This window comes from Xyrauchen texanus, chromosome 30 (assembly GCF_025860055.1).
Source record: "Xyrauchen texanus isolate HMW12.3.18 chromosome 30, RBS_HiC_50CHRs, whole genome shotgun sequence".
Lineage (NCBI taxonomy): Eukaryota > Metazoa > Chordata > Actinopteri > Cypriniformes > Catostomidae > Xyrauchen > Xyrauchen texanus.
The window spans coordinates 21,449,648-21,468,428 of NC_068305.1; the positions used below are offsets into that span (position 1 = coordinate 21,449,648).

At 37.3% G+C, this 18,781-nt stretch overlaps 1 protein-coding gene and 1 long non-coding RNA gene across 5 annotated transcripts; one reads left to right on the plus strand and one right to left on the minus strand.

Moving 5' to 3' along the window:
- Positions 1-1,728: 1,728 nt before the first annotated feature.
- On the minus strand, positions 1,729-7,924 carry LOC127624204 (uncharacterized). 4 transcript variants are annotated; one of them, XR_007968129.1, is made up of 10 exons: positions 7,683-7,924; positions 7,090-7,321; positions 5,400-5,625; positions 5,028-5,114; positions 4,720-4,910; positions 4,402-4,588; positions 4,090-4,211; positions 3,821-3,918; positions 3,622-3,708; positions 1,729-3,484 (listed from the first exon to the last, which is right to left on the minus strand). It is a non-coding gene; the product is annotated as an uncharacterized LOC127624204 (long non-coding RNA). The 4 variants fall into 4 exon arrangements; XR_007968130.1 differs by having other exon boundaries at positions 4,402-4,910; positions 5,408-5,625; XR_007968128.1 differs by having other exon boundaries at positions 4,402-4,910.
- Positions 7,925-8,631: 707 nt separating this feature from the next.
- LOC127623697 (CASP8-associated protein 2-like) lies at positions 8,632-18,241 on the plus strand. The gene is made up of 10 exons (XM_052098151.1): positions 8,632-8,814; positions 9,146-9,224; positions 9,425-9,505; positions 9,948-10,051; positions 10,860-10,934; positions 11,068-11,183; positions 11,298-14,218; positions 14,428-16,945; positions 17,050-17,149; positions 17,229-18,241. The coding sequence occupies exons 2-10, from the start codon at positions 9,170-9,172 to the stop codon at positions 17,289-17,291; spliced, it is 6,033 nt and encodes a 2,010-aa protein (XP_051954111.1). The 5' UTR covers positions 8,632-8,814; positions 9,146-9,169; the 3' UTR covers positions 17,292-18,241.
- The last annotated feature ends 540 nt before the right edge of the window (positions 18,242-18,781 follow it).

The following is an 18,781-nucleotide window of genomic DNA, read 5'->3' on the forward strand; positions in this document are numbered from 1 at the left end:
AATTATGTACTCTTATGAAACTTCCATAGGAGCACTGTTGAAATATTTTGGAGGTGGGGCATAACTGATGCCACCTGCCCCAAGTGCCAGTACTACAGCTGATGAAGATACAGCAGGTGCGTTTTCAACAATCACAGATCAATATTGTATTGATAAATCATACCTTTTGTGAAATCTTTTTTTGTTTTTGACCGACAGTTGCATTACCTTCTAATATGACATCTAACATGGCTAGCTTTTATAATAATAAGAAGAATTATTATTTTAATCTTTCATCAGGTCCATCCTCTGGAGGCAATGAGCTCTTACCAGCACCTGCATCCACTGATACTACTGTTCCTACTGTCCTTGTTTGAACCTCAGCGGATGTGGCAGGTAAAATAATAGAACAGCAGACTTTGTATTTGCCATTTACTGTAGAATATCCTCAGATTAATATTTCTATTAATGTAATGCTGTTTATCTTAAGTTATTTTATTTGTAGTTGATTGTTTTGCACATTTGCACATTGCAAATTTTTTTTTTTTACCAAAAGCAATTAAAGTGGTTAACTTGTTTCAGTAAATGCATTGTCTGCTAGTTTATTTTGCTACTTTTCAGTACACCACATTAAGTATGCCACTTAGTACTGTAAGACTTTGAATATTAAAGTGCAAATTAAAACCGGACCACTCTTGTGGGTTTGCTACTGTTGCAATTAAAAACTACAGATGGGTAAAATCATGCCAGGCAGACATTGATATGATGTAAGCAACACAGCTACAACTAATAAAATTGATAATGGGTGTGTTAGATGTATAGTGTGCAAATAATCAAGCATTGACTATAGTCAATCGTATTGGTGACACCGAGGGGCCCCCCCAACTCAAATTCTGTTTAGGGCCCCATAAAGGCTTGGGTCGGCCCTGATCTACTCTTTTGTGTCAGTGCAATGCTAATTTAATAGCCAAAATATTTGGAAATATGTGAATGAGAAAAAAAAATCAGTTTTGTTATTATTGAGACATGGCATTTTAAAATTGAATTAATTGTTTAAATTAAAGTGTTAAGACATAAAACGATGATAGTCATATTATAAGGTTAGAAAAAATTATCTCTGTACAGGTAAAAAAAATGACCCCCATATGAGCTGTATAAGGGGGGAATTCCTTCCATTTTCAGAAATTAATTTATATTTTTGTTTAGCACTGTTGATTATACTCTTTGACATAACAGATATTTATATATATTCCACAATACAAAATAATAACTGAATTTACACAAATGTTCCTGTATAAAACTTTACATCCCCTTGCATCTTAATATAGTATGTACTTAAATATACACTTTTTTCAAATCGGATGATTGCAACACGCTTTAAAAAGGTTGGAACAGTGAAGTGTTTACCACTGTCAAACATCACCATTTCTTCTAATGACACTAATTAAGCATTTGGTCACTGAAGACACAAATTAGTTTAGCAAGCGGAATTTCCCCCATTCATCATTTATACAGGTCTTCAGCTGAACAATTGTATGGGGCCTTTGTTGCCGTATATTGTTCTTCATAATGCACCACACATTCCTAACTGGAGACAAGTCTGGAGTGCAGGGAGACACCAGCAATCTAGCACCAGCACTCTCTGCTTATGCAGCCATGAACCTGTACTTGTAATCTGAGCAGCATCTGGTTTGGTGTTACACCACTGGAAAACCACTTCTGAATGTTTGAAACTGAAACTTAACAAACTTGTGTCTTTAGAGTCCAAATGTTTAATAAGCTTTATTAGAGGCAATGGTAATGTTACATAGTGGTAAACCATGGCTCCAAAAACATTTACAATGCAGAGAAATAATAATAAAAAAAAAATCCTTCATACTGTGCATCTCTCAGGTAAGGTCTCTTTCAATAATCACTTAATTCATAATTCATAAGTGTTCATAAGTATCAGAAACAGTGAACGTTTGGTTCAGATGTGGGTTGGGGTGCCGTTTCAGTGGCATGACCTTCCACCTCAGTGGGGACTAAATGCCGCTAGGTGGAACAAACTGTAATTTGCACTACTTTTGCTACAATATTTGCATGATTATATACATTAAACTGCTACCACACGATTGGCTGAATAGATAATTGAATAAATATGTAGATGGCTTCAACAGTTTTTGGACTGGGTTTCTACAAATGCCCTCATGTCAGCAGGGGTGTGAGGGAGGAAGTGTATTGATTATTTTGGAAACAGTTGGGTCTCCACACCATCCAACAGCTACCTTACCCGACACCTTCAAAAGCCTATAGGGGCATATTCCTGGCTTCTCTAAATGTAATTTAATCAACTAATAAATGCTGCGCCTATTATACAAGTAATTACTATAGAGGCCCCCTTAAGTGCAAAACAAAACAACAAATCTGAAACCACAGCGGAAAACACAAAAACAAACAACAATTCATTCCGTACGATGTTCTGAATGCATACAAACATTACAAAAATAACGAACAAATGAAAAAAAAAAAAAAAGCTTTCAACTCTCCACATGGCAGGTATGTTACTATATATAAATTAGTAGTGCAGGGTCTCTATTGCACAAAGCTAGTTACGTAAATGATTAGCCCTGGCCCAAATCTCAAACGGCATTTCTGGCTGGGTTTACACAGTGGAGACAGAGAGATCGATGTGTCATCAACTGCAGCAGGGTCCAGCGGAAAGCTGATGAACAGCCACAGGCTCAACTGCTCAATGGATGAGTGGACATGGACTGAAACATCTTAAATCTGCCCTAATGCAACACTGGACATTAAGGGTCTGACTGTAGTACCATTGTGCCTCACTTGTTTAACTGAAAGCAACTGTTCGGTTTTAAGTTGAGCGCTGACACTCATTATTTATTGATGAATCTATGGTGTCATTTTCCAATGCAGAGATATGTGTAAATGCCCACGTGCATCATTAAACATTCAGATCACATGTACAACTACAATTCTGCCCAGATGTTTAACAAGGGATTTGTTTTGGGACCCTAAAGCACGGATAATATTAACTATTCAAAAATTATGATAAAGCATTGCCCTTAATTATTTAACATACTGATACAAATATCATTATGATATACATTATTTGTTGTATTTTGTTATTTTTCTAAACTATGCAATTGTAATTCTAGCTTTACAATTCTTAAAAGAAAATCTGTGGACTTTATATAGAATAAAGGCACAAGAAAGAATCCTAAAACTATTCTACAAAACTCTAATGAACAATTCAATTCATTTAAAACAATATTGATTTTTATTTAGTGAATAAAAAGTTTGAAAAACACTTTTGAAAAAGTGTTTTCACTAAATAAAAGTCTCTGCCCTCCAGTGTTTGCATGTGTTCATCCAATATGCTTTGACCTGCAATATAACATTGCAGACCAGAGTTGACCTGGTGTCTGTCTCCTGTTAGCTGGCAGTATATGTCCAAAAGACGCTCCACCACCACTGCCAGGTTGGGGTGCTTTTTTGTCAGGACCTGAATGGAGAGAGGGAGAGACACAAAAATGTGAAATTTAATGTCAATGGGAAAGAAAAAAAGTCTTCAAGTGAAATGAATGAAGCTGACGAAGATAATGAAGCTTGCCTGTTTGAGTTCCTCTCTGCTCATGTTACCTTTCTGCAGTTTGATCCAGTATTTTATCTAAACGTGCTGCATGGGTACACTGAGGTCGATTCCAGGCTTGTCCAGTGTAAAACATTCTAAAAATAATGATAATAACTTAACAATAATAATAACCTATTTATGTAATACATCTGATAGCACAGAAAGGATTAAATGGATTCTGATGGATTCCATTTCTAATGTAAACACCTTCATTTTTGCAAGGAACTGGAATCCTGGGGCCATCTGAATGCAGTTCTCGCATCCTGGAACATTTTGTTCTTCATAAGGGGGAGTAGAACAGATATCTATAGAGAAAAAAAAATTCAACAACACTATTGATATCTAGCTTTATCTCATAATCATGGAAAATTTAAACCATGCAAAAAGTTAGAAGTTTTATTAAATAGCTAGAGGGCTTTCCTATTAAAAGAAAAACAAAACACAGGAGAGATTTGTTTTGTGTATTTGACACCCACCACATCCAAAGGAGCATGATCAATGTCTTCTAGCAGAATCCAGTATCCTTTCGAGACTGACTGAGTCAGGGATTCTGGTTTCCACACAAACTTTCCAGGAATATCTGTGCAGTGGTACATACCTAGCAGCATCAACAGAAAATATTGCTATCTTTAGAAAAGAGCATGTCATTCATCTGCAATAATTCATGAAGAATATTTTTTAAATGCATTATTTGTTGAAAGGTATGGGTAAAATAGTAAAAAATAAAAGCTACAAAGTGAAAACAATGCTAATCATCTTGGCACATTACAAACTTATGTTCATCTCACTTGTTGAACTTTGAGGATGTCAGGGGCTTTAACCTGTCCAGTCACAGCAGCTAGATATTCAACGAGAGCAGTTTTTCCACATCCAATTCGCCTTTCCAAAAGAACATGTTTCTGGGACGCCACAGCCATGGCAAGCCGTCATAGATTTTGACAGGTTGAATCCACCATCACAAGTCCTTAAACATGTCTGAGAATAACAGAAGAGGATGTTGCCATCATAAACACTGACCCAAAATACACTAAACGAGGAGTCAAAATAGTTAAAAGCATCAGATTCAGACAAAAAGAGTTTGTATGTTTATGGATGATTATCTTAACTGTTCCTCATGTCTAGGGGACAGTTTGAGTAGAATCACCAAACACACTGCAGTAACACTCAAGCCAAGTCCTCCATCACCACCTGACCATTGGTGATCTTATTTTCCCTCTCTTTCCACCACATTACCGAGCCCTGATTGGCCAAAACTAAAGCCTTTTCTACCTCCAGTTGCAGTCTTTCCTCAAGTGATCTAAAATGAAATGATCATGTAATTTTATATTAGATTCCACTTTCAAATTAGCCACAGAATTATATTGTACATCACTGTTTTTCCTCAAACAGGTATTCTAAAGTTCAGCAAACTTACTTCATTTTCAGATGTAAAATCTCTTCACTCGAAAGAACCTTCCTCAGAAATATTGTTTTTTTGGGTTTAAGTCAATGGGCAGTATAACTAAAAAAAGCATCCACACAAATACACACAAACAAAACAATCAATGTAAACTTGGACCTTGCTCAAAAGCTAGAAAGAAATTCTGTAAAAACTGGATCTATCATTAGACTACAGATGCATAGTAGTAGCAAATCTGTGTAAATGATCCTGTTGACTTAAGGTATTATCAAAACATCTGGCAATATTCTGGACTTCTGGAAAAATGCAAAGTGTATTGTGTATTTTGTATACCAACACCACAGAGTCTGATCTGATACATTTTTTAGCAATACCCCATCATCATACCTTCTTACCACAATGTCACTGGTGAGAAGCTGTGAAACACAGGCACTCCAGACCCACAGGACATGGAACTTCTCACAGTCACTTTGAAGGAAGCGGAGGGTAGCCCCCATCAGGTCCTGTAGCTTCATCCGTCATGGGTCCATCCTGGATGGAGGCAGCCTCTTCACTGGTGAAGAAGAGGTTCGGAAATACAGGTGGAGCACTGCTGAAATACCTCGTCATGAACCTGTGGGAGAAAAATCCAAACTTGGTTGTGAGGTTCAGAGCATTTGTTCTGAGGTGGTAACTTGTGGATCTGCATACAACTGATGGGGCAGCAGGAACAAAATGCTAAATGAAAATAATAATAAAAAGATTTAACAACAGCAAAATTTGTATCTATATTTACAAGGGAGGAATGTTGGGGCAAATTCATTCATCGCTTGGTAGAAGCTTGCCAAATTAGGCTATACCAACAGGTTACTTCACATGCCCTCATCTAACAAAACCACAATAAATACTGGTTCACTTTGACTAAGGAATCAATGTGGTTTGTCCGGCCCAACACTTGACATGTACAGTGAACTTTTGGCCATACTAAATCGTAAATGATACTTTTTAGCCTACGTCATGTTATTAATTTAGCATATTGGTGTGTTTAAGCAGTTCATATTAATACCTTTCAATATATTAATTTAACTCTTAAATGCATGGGTACTTCACCAAACATTACTACATACTCTGGTCTTTAGAGACCTGGCATGTACAGTATATCTACCACAAACTGATCTACAATATGCACAGATGGTGTCCAATTTTCAAAGCATTTTCAACACAATTAGAAAATTATGGAATAGAATATATTCTGATATATTTTGAAGTTTAAATTATATATATATATCTCAAAAAGATTATGCAAAAATCTCAAACAGGATTCATTACCTTCACACTGAACTTTCATGAGTTGCAACTGGCAATCAAACAGATGTTGAGTGGCACATAACACATAAGATACACATAAGTATTTTCTCAGTTACTCATTGAGTCTAAATAGATGCAATTTGCTATAGTTTAGTTCTATGTTTTTTCTTCATCAAATACCAAGTGTCAAATGCAAATCAAGTCAATCACTGAAACATCAGAACCACCTTCAGTGAGAAAACCACGTATAATATGTATATAAGAGATTCTGATAATTCACCAATGTTGCACAGACAATTGCCATAACAAAGCATTTATTTACATGAATATTGTACTCATTTGTCTTGTAATAAACAAAGAAATACAGTATATATCCTGTGACGCAAAATACACTTTTGATGCTTAAGAAATTATATTTGTGTGTGTGTCTATGTGTTTTAAGTTGATTTATGTCATTAAAATGACAGTGACTGTTCTGCCAGTTCCCGTCCCCTCCTTGCCCATCCTGAACCCGTTACAATGTAATATTTGCAATTTTGCCTTTGTGTGTTACACTATTTATAAGAGAAAGGTTGAGGAATACTTAAGAGGTGGGTGTGGGCATAACTCCAAAAAATGGATGAGGTACATGAATGAGGTACAGGGAGTTGAATGAGGTCCCGGGTCACTAAAGACCCACTGTATGCATTTAAGGGATAAGAAAATGTTTGTTACTTTTGTACGATAAATATTTTTTTGTTGCGGTGATGGCAAAAACAGCCACAGACCTAACACCGTTAATATTTTTTACCTATATGGTCATGACACATGTGGGCCTGTCAGGTTACTTAGTTGGAGCATCTTGACTGATGTTGAGAACTTTGCTTTGAGCCACACACAATCGCTCGTGGAGGTCATGATTCAACCTGGCGTCTACTTTGATCCTCTCTGCGTTCCTCTCCAACAGGTCCAGGACCAGTGGCCTTAAGTGGCGTGCAAAAAGAAGATTGGCTGTCCTGACCCCTGTCCTGATGACTACATATCTACAAGCAGAGAAACACCAGTCTAAATGGCCAAGATTCTGATGTCAACTAACCAATGTCTCTTGAAGATAAACAATAAACAGGAATATAGAAACAATAAATAGACAGGTAATAATATCATATATCTCGAAATAATAAACAGAACACTTATTTCGGAGGCAAAATGCTTCAGCAGCTGAAACGAAATGATCCATTCCAAGCTTTAGAAACATCAAATTAATAATATGTTAACTACAGGAACGTGAGACTATGCGGCTTGTCTATGTAGTCTGGACTGGTAGTCTTCATGTCTATAACATATGAATGCCTCTTATAACGGTCTTGTAAAGTGCCCAAGTCAATAGAAGCTCACTAGTCTCACCTGTTTTGCCATATATTTGCGGAGTTCGTTTTGGTTTTATCGATATGTCTCGAGATTGCACCCAGAGATGTCAGGCTCAACTCCAGATTTTCCATTCTATCATTTGTCGTGAATTTTGGGATTTTCGACGTTGTCTCTGCTGCTGGTAAACGTTTCTACGTGGTGGGAACCATAGGACACATCACTCGCTTGGCTGTCCAGGTTGTATCACGACACAGCGAGCACGTTCCCGTCAGTGTTAAAATCCCTGTCCACATGTGAGTAAATAAAGAGCACTTCCGGGTCGTTTGACTGTGTCCCTGTGTTGCAAACACATATTTGATTGTTTTAATAAAGGGATTTTCAGAATACAGTAAAAAAAATATGGTCGACTCTTTTATCCTGTTTTATTTATATGCGTTAGTTTTATTGGGAGCTGCGCTACCCAGTCTATGTAACTCCTTCAGTTGTCTTTAATTGTAATTTCGACGTTAAAAAGTAGTCGAATTTCACCATATTTACCATAGAATTCAACATAATTTCAATATAGTGCTGTGTAGTTATATTTTAGTCGCATTCATTTATTTTAGGCATACGATTGCAAATGTGTCTGTTACTTAACTGTAGTTTAAAATATGGGAAAGTACATTACAAGGTGCTAGCTTAAATAAATATAGTGTAGCAATCTGTATAAATGTTTATCTACTATACGTTATATAAAATTAATAAACTGACAATATCTGTGATCATAAAAGATTGAGACATGCTTCTCAAAGCGTTTATTAGTCAAATAAATGACTGGGCCTATATAATATTTGATTTCATAATACCTATTACATAGGTAAACAGTGGTGTGTATTGTTTCTCCCATTAAACCCAAATGACATTCTAAATAGAAGAAGAGAGACCGCGGGAAAATGATGTCACTTCCTGTTTTGCGTAGTTTTGAGGATGGCGCCGAGCTGGTGGAAATATGCTTCAAGAAATGTTTAAATCGTTGTCTACAAACAAATAGAATTTTCACATTTGGTTTCAAATGTCATTGTACGTGCCTGACAGCATGGGTGTCGTATCCTAAACTTCGCTTTACAGTGTTGGCTCATCTAACAGTTTTATACCGCCTGTTGTCATTAGCTTGCTACCAGAAAAACAGGTATTGTTTAGTAGCAATATAGTTGTTTTCAATATATTTTACTTTGTGCGCTTAAAATAAGAGGTGTTTTTGCTCCGTTTACTTCGTCGGCGTTTGTCATTTTAAAATTGCATGTGTAGTTAGTGCAGAAATTATAATAGGAATTGAAGGGTGGTTTTGTTTTTATTTTATTTTTTTGCTCAATAGGGTGCTAGTGAGGTCTTTTGTTCTTTAGTATAATGTTCCATTGAGATGATTTTCGTGGACTGTTTCTTCAGTATATGACATAGGAAGGGATGTAGATGAACTGACACTTTTGCTCTCACTGTTGCTGTTAATGCCTGTGTTTCAGGTCATTTTAAAAGCTGATTGAAAAATGGAGGATAGTTTATTGGATGAACTCTATGGTGATCTTGATGACGAACCATCTGGTAAGATACGTTCTTAATTCATGTATGATTTGATCCTGACAATGTTTACCATTTTTATTATACATTCTCAGTTCTTTTCCAAAATGTAAATGAGTTTGTCAGGGCCATAGCCTCACCTCTGAAAACATAATGTACATGCAAAGGTCAGTTTTGGATGTTGGAATTGTTTTTTTCTGTATCAGTGATTTTGTTTGATACAGGTATGTCTCAACATCATGATGAGGACTCAATGGACATATACTCTGGGCTGGAGAACAGCCCTAAGGGTAATGGACACAGAGGTGAGTTTCATTAATGTATTATGGCAATGATGACCCAGTACTCTGAAGATAAATATATATCACATTTCATATAGACTTTATGTATTTGCTGATAAGCACTTATTTATATTATAAGATACATTCACGTTTCCAGTTGTATTTTAACAAAAGCCCAAAACCAAATGTTTAGACAAGGGTTTTGTTGTGTTTCTACCTGCTTGGCCTTGTTCTAGTGCTTATTGCTCATAATTATGAGCATTTATTTATTGTGTTTACATTAACACCAGTTTCACCAATTCTTTGGCTTCCATATTTGTTGAGTATATGTATACTATGTACAGCTGAAGTGATGTGCTTTAAATATATTCAGGTAGAATCTGTGTAATGTATAAATATCTGAAAAATAGGCGAATTATACTCTTTAGATTGTAATAACTATTGTATTAATATTTGTTTATATTAGGTAAAGTCAACCGTTTTCTTTCTCCACGGACAAAGGAATCAATGGATATTTATGAAGAAATCATTAGGGAAGAACAAGAAGAAAAGGAGGCAACACACAATGAGGTCTGTAGTTAAAATGCTGTTGGTTTGTGGTAAAAAAAAGAAAATGCCTTACAGATTAAGAAATAACCATAGTAGGTACCTGGGCTGGGAATTGCCACAGACCTTCGGATTCGATATTACAAAAATATTTAGTTGACATTTCTATATGTATTGCGATTTGATGTTTTTAAAGAAAGAAAGGTCTATTGAAGAACAGTTTTGTCTGATGTGACATAAGACAGTGGCTGCATTGTCCATGTGACCCAATCAGACATGTTTCATAGGGATATAGAACAATCCTTGCTCCACATTCAAAAGTGCAGAACTGTTCGATTAAAAATCTAGTTTGTGTAGTTCATGGAAGATAACAGTTTGACGAGCCTTTTTACTGCTAAATTATTTATTAAAGCAGTGCCAGAAAGAATCTGCAGAATGACTCCTGAAAAATACTCTTCACAACACCTCACAAATAAACCTGTGGATTATGCATATGAACATTACCCATATCAAATGACTTGACTTCAGTGGTGAACAAGCTTTGGTTTGATGGCTGTATCAGTGGTGCATTAAAGGACTAAACAAAGAATTAAACTTTAGAGAAAACCTGTTCTTGCAAAACTCTGCACAAACATAGCTTCATATATAGTATCAATCTATCATTGTATTAGTACATTAAGCTAATCTTGTTATTTAAAAAAAAAGAATAATACAATTTTCACGCGGGAGACTATTTTAAAATAGTTTTTCTCAAAAATCATGATTTGTAACAAATAATTTTTTGTCCACCACCACTTAAATTTTTCATTGTAATGTCTGCCTTTCATTACAGTTGAAGCAAAAATTTGATGCTGCACAAAACCAGGTTAAAGAACTGCTCTCAAAGTTACAACTGCTGCAGACAAAGGTTTGCTTAAGTTTTAATTGTTGTCCTGTCTTATGTTAAAGCTGAATGAATACCCCAAAATGTTATTTTAGTTGAACAGTGCTTTGATTAGATTAAGAATGTACTTTTGTGCTTTTTTTATTTTTATTTGAAGAATTCAAGTTTGAGCACTGAAAACACACTCCTGAAGAAGAACATCTGTTCTCTTATCAAGACAGCTAGAATGGAGATTGTGCGTAAGGATGAGGAGATCAGCAGACTCAGCAATAGGTACATCTCTGGTTCTAAGAACAGCAAACAGATTGGCTGAAGCCTGGGTGGTATCAGTGTTTTATTTGTATAATTAAATAATCACTTTTCCATTTTTGTTTGTTGTCATCGCAGGACCAGTCGAGGAAGTTATGGTCAAAATTTTCACAGATCTCAAATGGAAAGTGGTCAGACAAATTCAAGACACAGTTTGAACAATGCCACCAGTTCTGCTTCAGAATCTCGAGATTATGGTCAAGACAAGGTTATGAAGGAAGTAAATCAGCACAAGAGAAACACTGTGCCAGGTCAATCTGCTTATCCACCAACAATTTCAGCTGTAGCACCACAACCTTTTGAGGTATTCCAGAGGTGCCCAAGAACTGATCTTGAAAGTCCTGTGCCTTGTCAGAATAAAAACTCTGACAGTGAGACTCTCACTATTCAACCACAGCAAGAGATCAGACATGTCCATCCCAACAGAACATCAGGGAGCATAAAAGATCACACCACGTCCACCGCAACAGATGTTTCAAACTTTTACCAACCATATAACTCTGAAAAAAATTCTGACAATGGTTTTAGTAGATTGGAGGTCAATAAGAACTGTTCTTCAAAACGGGTTGTCAAGCTAGTGGAGCCTCAGAAACACAAAACCCTTGACAAAGAGTGTTACACACTGGTGATGGATGCATCACAGAGAATAGTGGATGGAAATTCAAGAAAGTTGGGATCAACTGAAAGACAGCTGACAAAAGATAGCTCGGTGTCTAGTGAAAACAAGAATCAGCAACCTGAGGTTACAGTCATTCCTAGAAGTTCAGAACGATCAAAAAGCCCTTCCTCCCAGGTGCACAAATCCTTGCCATCTGATGTTTCTTCCCAATTGTCCAAAAGTTCAGTGAAGACAGCTGCAGATGTGGAGACACAGGATCAAGAGCACATGCACAATCCAGTTCCAGACAGAACTAGCAGAGGAAGGAGACACTCTGGATGGAGGAGTACAGCTTCTTCTGTGGTGGATGATGCTAGTCTTTCCCTAAAACACAAAATGGAAAAAAGAGATGCTAGTGGCCAGCAAAGGAGAGAGGAGAAAAGCCAACGGGAGAGTTCCAGTTCAGAGAGGAGGAGCACCAGAACTGAAAGCGGCAGAGAACATGAGGAAAAGATGCAAAAAGAGAGGAAAAAACATCAGGGTAACAGCAGCAGTAGAGAAAGGAGAAGCAATAGGTCAGACAGCGGCAAAGATTATGAGCGAAGGAGTGCAAAGGAGGCAGAAAATAAAAGTGACAATAAAAGATGTAGAGAACGGAGATATAGGAAACTAGTTGATTCCTCAGACAGCAGGCAAGCTATTTCTTCTACCAAATGTGATTCTCAAAAAAAGGATGTTTGTAAGGGGAGAGCATCGAGCAGTATTGATCAGCCACTGTTAAACAACAAAAAGTCTCATAGCCATGATAATTCTAGAAAGATGGAAGATACTGTATGTCCTGTTAAAAATGCAAGTACTGAAAAGGATTATGGTAGAGGAAAAGGTGTAGACAAGGACAGAGAACGAAAGAGAAGCAGTCGTGTGGAGCTTATGGATGGAAAATCAAACAATGTTGTTCCTACCAAAGGTGATAGAAAGAACCCTTTTTCTGAACTGCACAGTATTGTCAGAGAAAGTCAACATAGTAAGAATGGTCAGGATATACATCCGAAATCTATCAGTAGGGGTGTGGGCAAAACAACTGAGGATAATAGTGCAAACAGAAAACTGAGTTTCATGGAAACACTGAACCTCACCTTATCACCTCTTAAAAAGCAGAAACCACCATCTGGACCTATGGAACCTATTAGAGCAACATCTGAAGATGGCTCTACTGATAATAGCAGGTTATGTGACCTTGGAGAGGAATTCTTTGTTATAGAGGAGTTAAAGAACAGCCAGCATATTGTTGAGGAGATGGATAATGAACCTGAGATGACAAATGCAGATGAACAGCATGACCTTACCAGTTCTTGCAAACAATCAGGACAAGTTGATTATCTCTTCACAGCTGTGGCCTCTGAAAAGCCATCAGAAGAAGAAACCAATATGGAGGTACAGGAGGAGAATGCCCTTGAGAGTCATCAGGCTGTGGATAAAGAACCAACCAATTTTACCACCTCAGAGAAGGAAATAGACAAGGCATTAGACTTCATTGCCTCAGACAAAGATTCCTTTTCAGAATTAAACCTTGCAAGAGAATATCAAAGTAGCATCTTTCAGAACAGCACAGAAGATTCTCTGGGAATTATAGATAATACTGTGGTCTCTAATACTTTGCCCACTAAAACATCAGAATTGACAGTTTCTTATAATACTCCTGATTCAATACTAGTTGATGATCATCAGCAAAAAGATCCTTTCTCCACTGTGTCTGAGGAGATTTCTCAGATGAAAATCCAATGGAATCCTCAGCCTAAGGCTCAGGATTTACTCCCTGAACAAAATGGGATTTGTAAAGAAGATGTGTCCTCCTCTGGCAAGAAGCATTGTATTCCTGAGAGTAATGGTATTCCTGAAAATAATTCTGGGAATTTTGAAAGTTTTGTAACCATGGAAGTATCCTCTAGCACCTATAGTGCCAATCTTGATTGCCAAAGTAAAGTTATTTGTGATGTTGAAGTGGGTACTTCAACACAGGACAATCATAGAGCAGGTGATACATTTGAAAGTCTAAAAAGTGTTGAAATATCCCAGGCATCTGAAAGTCTGAAAACATCTGAAAAAAAGTTACGGGATTGGGACACTACAGCTCCAAATGGTACCACTGTCAGAGAGGAGGCAACGTTTTCTGTGCAAGCTGGTTCCTCTGAGCCAGATTCAACAGAAAACAACGAGCAGATCTTGAAGCCATCTAGCCCTGTTGTGTTTGTCCATGATGAAGACTCCATGATGCTTACCCTGAGGAACATCAGAGTTATTCCAAAACCCATTAGCCCTCTCACAAGCCCAGTCCGTCAGGTGAAAAAAGTAGAGCCTCATCATGCTGAGAACCAACCACATGTCAAGAGTCTTATCAAAGGTAAGTTTGATAAGTTTGTTTGTTTTATGTTGTTGTTTTTGGACAGTGATTGTATTTCACAGTAGGGTTTAATATTGCACCCAGGCCAAAAATAGCACTGTTTTATGAACATTTTATTTAAATACTGGGGTACATGAATGTTCAATGAATATTATTCAAGTTAATGCACGTACAGCTTATGAATGTTAATTTGTATGTTTCCTATAAAGACCTCTCTGTTGCAACAAGTGGAAGTGATAAAGATGAAGTGAATATTGACATGAACAAGGAGAATGAGTCGCCTGCCTCTTCGGTCACACCTACTTCCCAAAAAGGGACAAAAGATGGCCTCTCTGCTAATGAAACAGTGGAAGAAGAGCTGGAGGATGGTGAGATTGTGAGTGAGAGTGAAGAAGAGGGACCTCTTTTCATCCAGACTCCTCCAAGAGAAAAAGACAAATCAACCTCAGTGACTCAACCAGGTCCTGGGCTATCTGCAGGTGGAAAAAGAGTGTCCCAAAAGCAATCTAAGGTCTCTGCAAAATGTCCTGCACAAACAAAGAGCCCGAAGACTACTGCTTCTGATGGCAGTTCCACCTCAAGTAAGAGACGCTTTAAAACTGTGAGCCCACCATTAAATGCAGCAGTCCATACCTTAGATGAATTTATGGACATGTTAGCAACAATTCGTATTGAGTTGAGGAAAAAGTACATGAAGCTTCACAAAAGTGTCACCAAGACCGACTTCTGCTGTATTGTGGATATGTCTCATGCCTCTTTTACAGAATTCATCAATGCTGTTGACTTGGACAAATTGGGTTGCCAGGGTAATGTCATCAAAGTTAGACTTAATAAGATCATATCTTCTATCTTAAAAAAGGTCACCAAAAATGGCATTGTCAACCGTATCTTTGAGCAGAGAGCAGGAGATCTCAAGCAGAAGCTGTGGAAATTTGTGAATGGGCAGTTTGATTTCTTATTCAAGGAATTGAAGACTGCAATCAAAAGTGGATATGAGCCATTTGTGAATGCATGCTTATCTGAAAATAAAAGTAAAACTCTTAAGGGAAAAGTGGTAGAAAGTGAGGTGGTTGAAAAAGAGATGTTTAGTGCCTCTGTTCACAATGCCAAGAAGGCAAAAGTTGACACTGGAAATTGTGGCAAAGAGGGCCCTCCAAATAATGTTCTCCATAGGGGCCTTGGTAGCAGGGGTAAAAACATTAAAGCAAGCATGGCGGAAGACGATCAGCTGGGAAAGATTACATCACACCAACATCCCACTTTATCTTCTCAAAATTCTGGCCCTGAAAGTACCTCTGGATCTGAGAATAAAATCTCTTCCTATGTCCATCGTCTCTCACATAATGGATCAGTACAGGAAAGGTCAGACTTTGAAATTCTCACAGAGCAGCAAGCATCAAGCTTAACCTTTAACTTGGTCTCTGACTCTCAAATGGGAGAGATATTCAAGTGTCTGTTGCAAGGTTCTGATTTGCTTGATCCCAGCGTTCCAGTAGGGGACAATCAAAGCTGGCCAGTCAGTACACCCCGAAAGCAAGGACTTCCAGGAGAGAGTTTGATTGGGATTATGACCCCCAACAAAACAACCCCATCAAAATTCATAACATCCTGGTCTTCCTTTTCCCCCTACAAGTTTGCTTCTAATGGCAAAATGTTGGTAGACCCAGCAATTCTCGATGAGAACTGCTTGTTAGAAGTCCCATCTAATTCCGAACTATGCCAGGTTCCTTCTCAATCATCCATTATCTCTCAGAGTTCCTTCTCTATTTTGGCAGAAGATCTAGCTGTGTCCCTTACCATTCCCTCACCTCTGAAGTCAGATAGTCACTTGAGTTTCTTGCACCCTGGAACTGGTCAGCCACTGTCTGCCCCAAATAGTGTCCTTAGTGCCCATTATAGTGAAGATGCTCTTCTTGATGGAGAAGATGCCACAGAGCAGGACATCCACCTTTCTTTGGACACGGACAACTCCAGTTGTGGGTCAAGTCCCAGCAGAACTTGGGAGGGCTCTGATCCATGCGGTTTCCAGTTCAAACCCAATTTACCAATGCAGGCAGTGGTAATGGAGAGGTCAAATGATCATTTCGTTGTACGAATAAGACATACATCGACTAGCCCAAGCGAATGTAATCAAAATGAAGGCAAAAGAGTGCCAGCATTAGCTGAAGATCTAGAAACATATTTGAAGCCTAACCTCTGTCTTACTACTCATGAAGACGTAGGGCCTGCCTCTGGAGAGACCTCAGACAAAAGCCCAGCCACAACTGTGTCATGTGACATTTTAGATAAAGGAGTAGAAGATCAGACTTCAAGCCGAAAATCCCCATCCGAAGGGGTTTGTGATGACAATTTGTTTGGTCTATCCAGCAAAAACATGCAACATTTTTCAAAAGAATCATGTGTTCCTGAGGGAAGTAGTGCAACAGAGCCCAAAACAACAGAGAAGTTGTCAGGAAATGCAATGAGCACCACTCTGAGCCAAAGTGCACAAGAGACAGAAACCGAGAGGGTGTCAAGGAAACGCAAGGGACATAATTCGGAGTCAAAGGCAAAGCGTTGCAGAATTGAGAAATCCCAAGATAAACATCACAAGTCCAAGCATAAAAAGAGGTCAAAATCACACAAAGAAAAAGGCTCAAAAACTGCAGTAACTCTGGTGTCCCCTAGCAGCCTGTCAGCTAAGAATGTAATAAAGAGGAAAGGGGAAGTGGTTGTGACATGGACCAGGTAAGTTGACTTAATGTCTGCACTTTGTGTCATTTAGTCTATGTGTATAATTTGGTAGTTAATATGCATACATTTCAAGCAACTATTGGCTGATGATTTTGAAGGGATGAAGACCGGGACATTCTCATTGAGCTTAAAATGAAAGGTGCTTCACCCAAGACTTTTGCTGCTCTGTCAAAGAGGTTAAAGAAGTCAACAGAACAGGTATACCTTGTTATTGTGTTTTTTCATAAATGTCTCGAACACCTTTGTGACAAACTTAATAATTGTTGCTCTGTGACAGATTGAGGAGAGATTCACCCAGTTGATGAAGCTGTTTAAGAAGAAAGAGAAAATGGAGAATTGAGAAAACCGAGTCGGACACTTTTGCTAATGCAGATATAGACTTCTTAGGAACAAACATTACAGTATCTTGTTTGGACAGTAACAATTTGGACCCCCCCAATCTATGTCTGCGATGTAGTAATTTATCTGATATATTGATATAGATGTTGGGGGGGCCTTGGGTAACATCTATATCAATATATCAAATAAATTACTACATCGCAGACATAGATTAGCTTTGGTCCTACATTTCTTAATTATATAAACAGATACAAGTCAAAGCATATGAAGTGATTGTAATGTTTTAGGTGGATAAAAACTTTTATGATGCCATACCATTTTCATGTAGTATATTTTGGTAAGTTTGTGATTGCAGTTGCTGTTTTTGGTGGTGCTGAAAAGTTTTATTAAATGAAATGATCAACAAAAAAGTTTATTTAAAGAACATTGTTAACTTGTATTACAAGTTTTGCAATGTTCATAATGCCTTTTTTAAGACCTACCTCTGAAGAATACAACATCTTTTAAAATGTTGACCTAAATGGTTATAAAAAATAAATGGATTTAAATCATTTGTAATGTAAATGAGGTCGATGTTGAGACAGAAAACTATACCATCTGGAAGTGCCATTTTCTTTAGTTCGTAGTTGACAGAATTTGAATTTACAGTCTTTGTTCCATCAGTCATCCTGAGAGATCCAATTTGATATCCACATTGGTAACTTATGAGTAACATGGCTTTGTTGTTTTATAGCAGATGAAGGGATTGTTCCCTTGTGTGTGTGTGTGTGTATATATATATATATGTGTAAATTTGAATTAAACTGAAAGATATTGTTTTGACAAATTGCAACGTTTATATATATATATGTTTGTTTGTTTGTTTTTGCGCATTTTCACTGTTTCCCAAACCTTGATGTGGGAAAAAATATCTTGAATTTCTTTTTGTGTATGTGTGTAAATATTGTAAGTTCTGACAAACTTTTCAATTTTTCTAAATAAATCATATTTATTTAAAGCAGTAAGTTCTTTTTAAGATACATTTTCGCAGTAAGCCTGATTATTATTTTTCTAAATTGCATTTACTTGCAAAATCATTTTCAATTATGTCTCTATTTTTTCAATGTACGAATTGTATCGCATAAGATATAAAATGTCAAACTGGAAACAAATGATAGCAGGACTTTTTTTCACAACTGCTTTTTCATTGAAATGTTTTGCAATGTCCTTAAACAAACGGATCCCAAGGAAATGTATGCGTGATGTCAGTGCCCCTCAAGTGAAATCCCACACAGATGTCCAAACAGAATAGTAGGTGAGGACATGGACAATGAAAATGTTCCACCAAGTTTGACAGCCAGGAATTGTCCAAATGCTTTTTTTAGGTTAATTTTAAACGATCTGTTGTGCTCTTATACAAACCCTTATTTTGTGAAATTATTTGTCAATAGTGTGCTAGTGCCATCTTTCTTTAAACTGTCCTGCTGTGACCCAGCAATTACATTTTCCTTA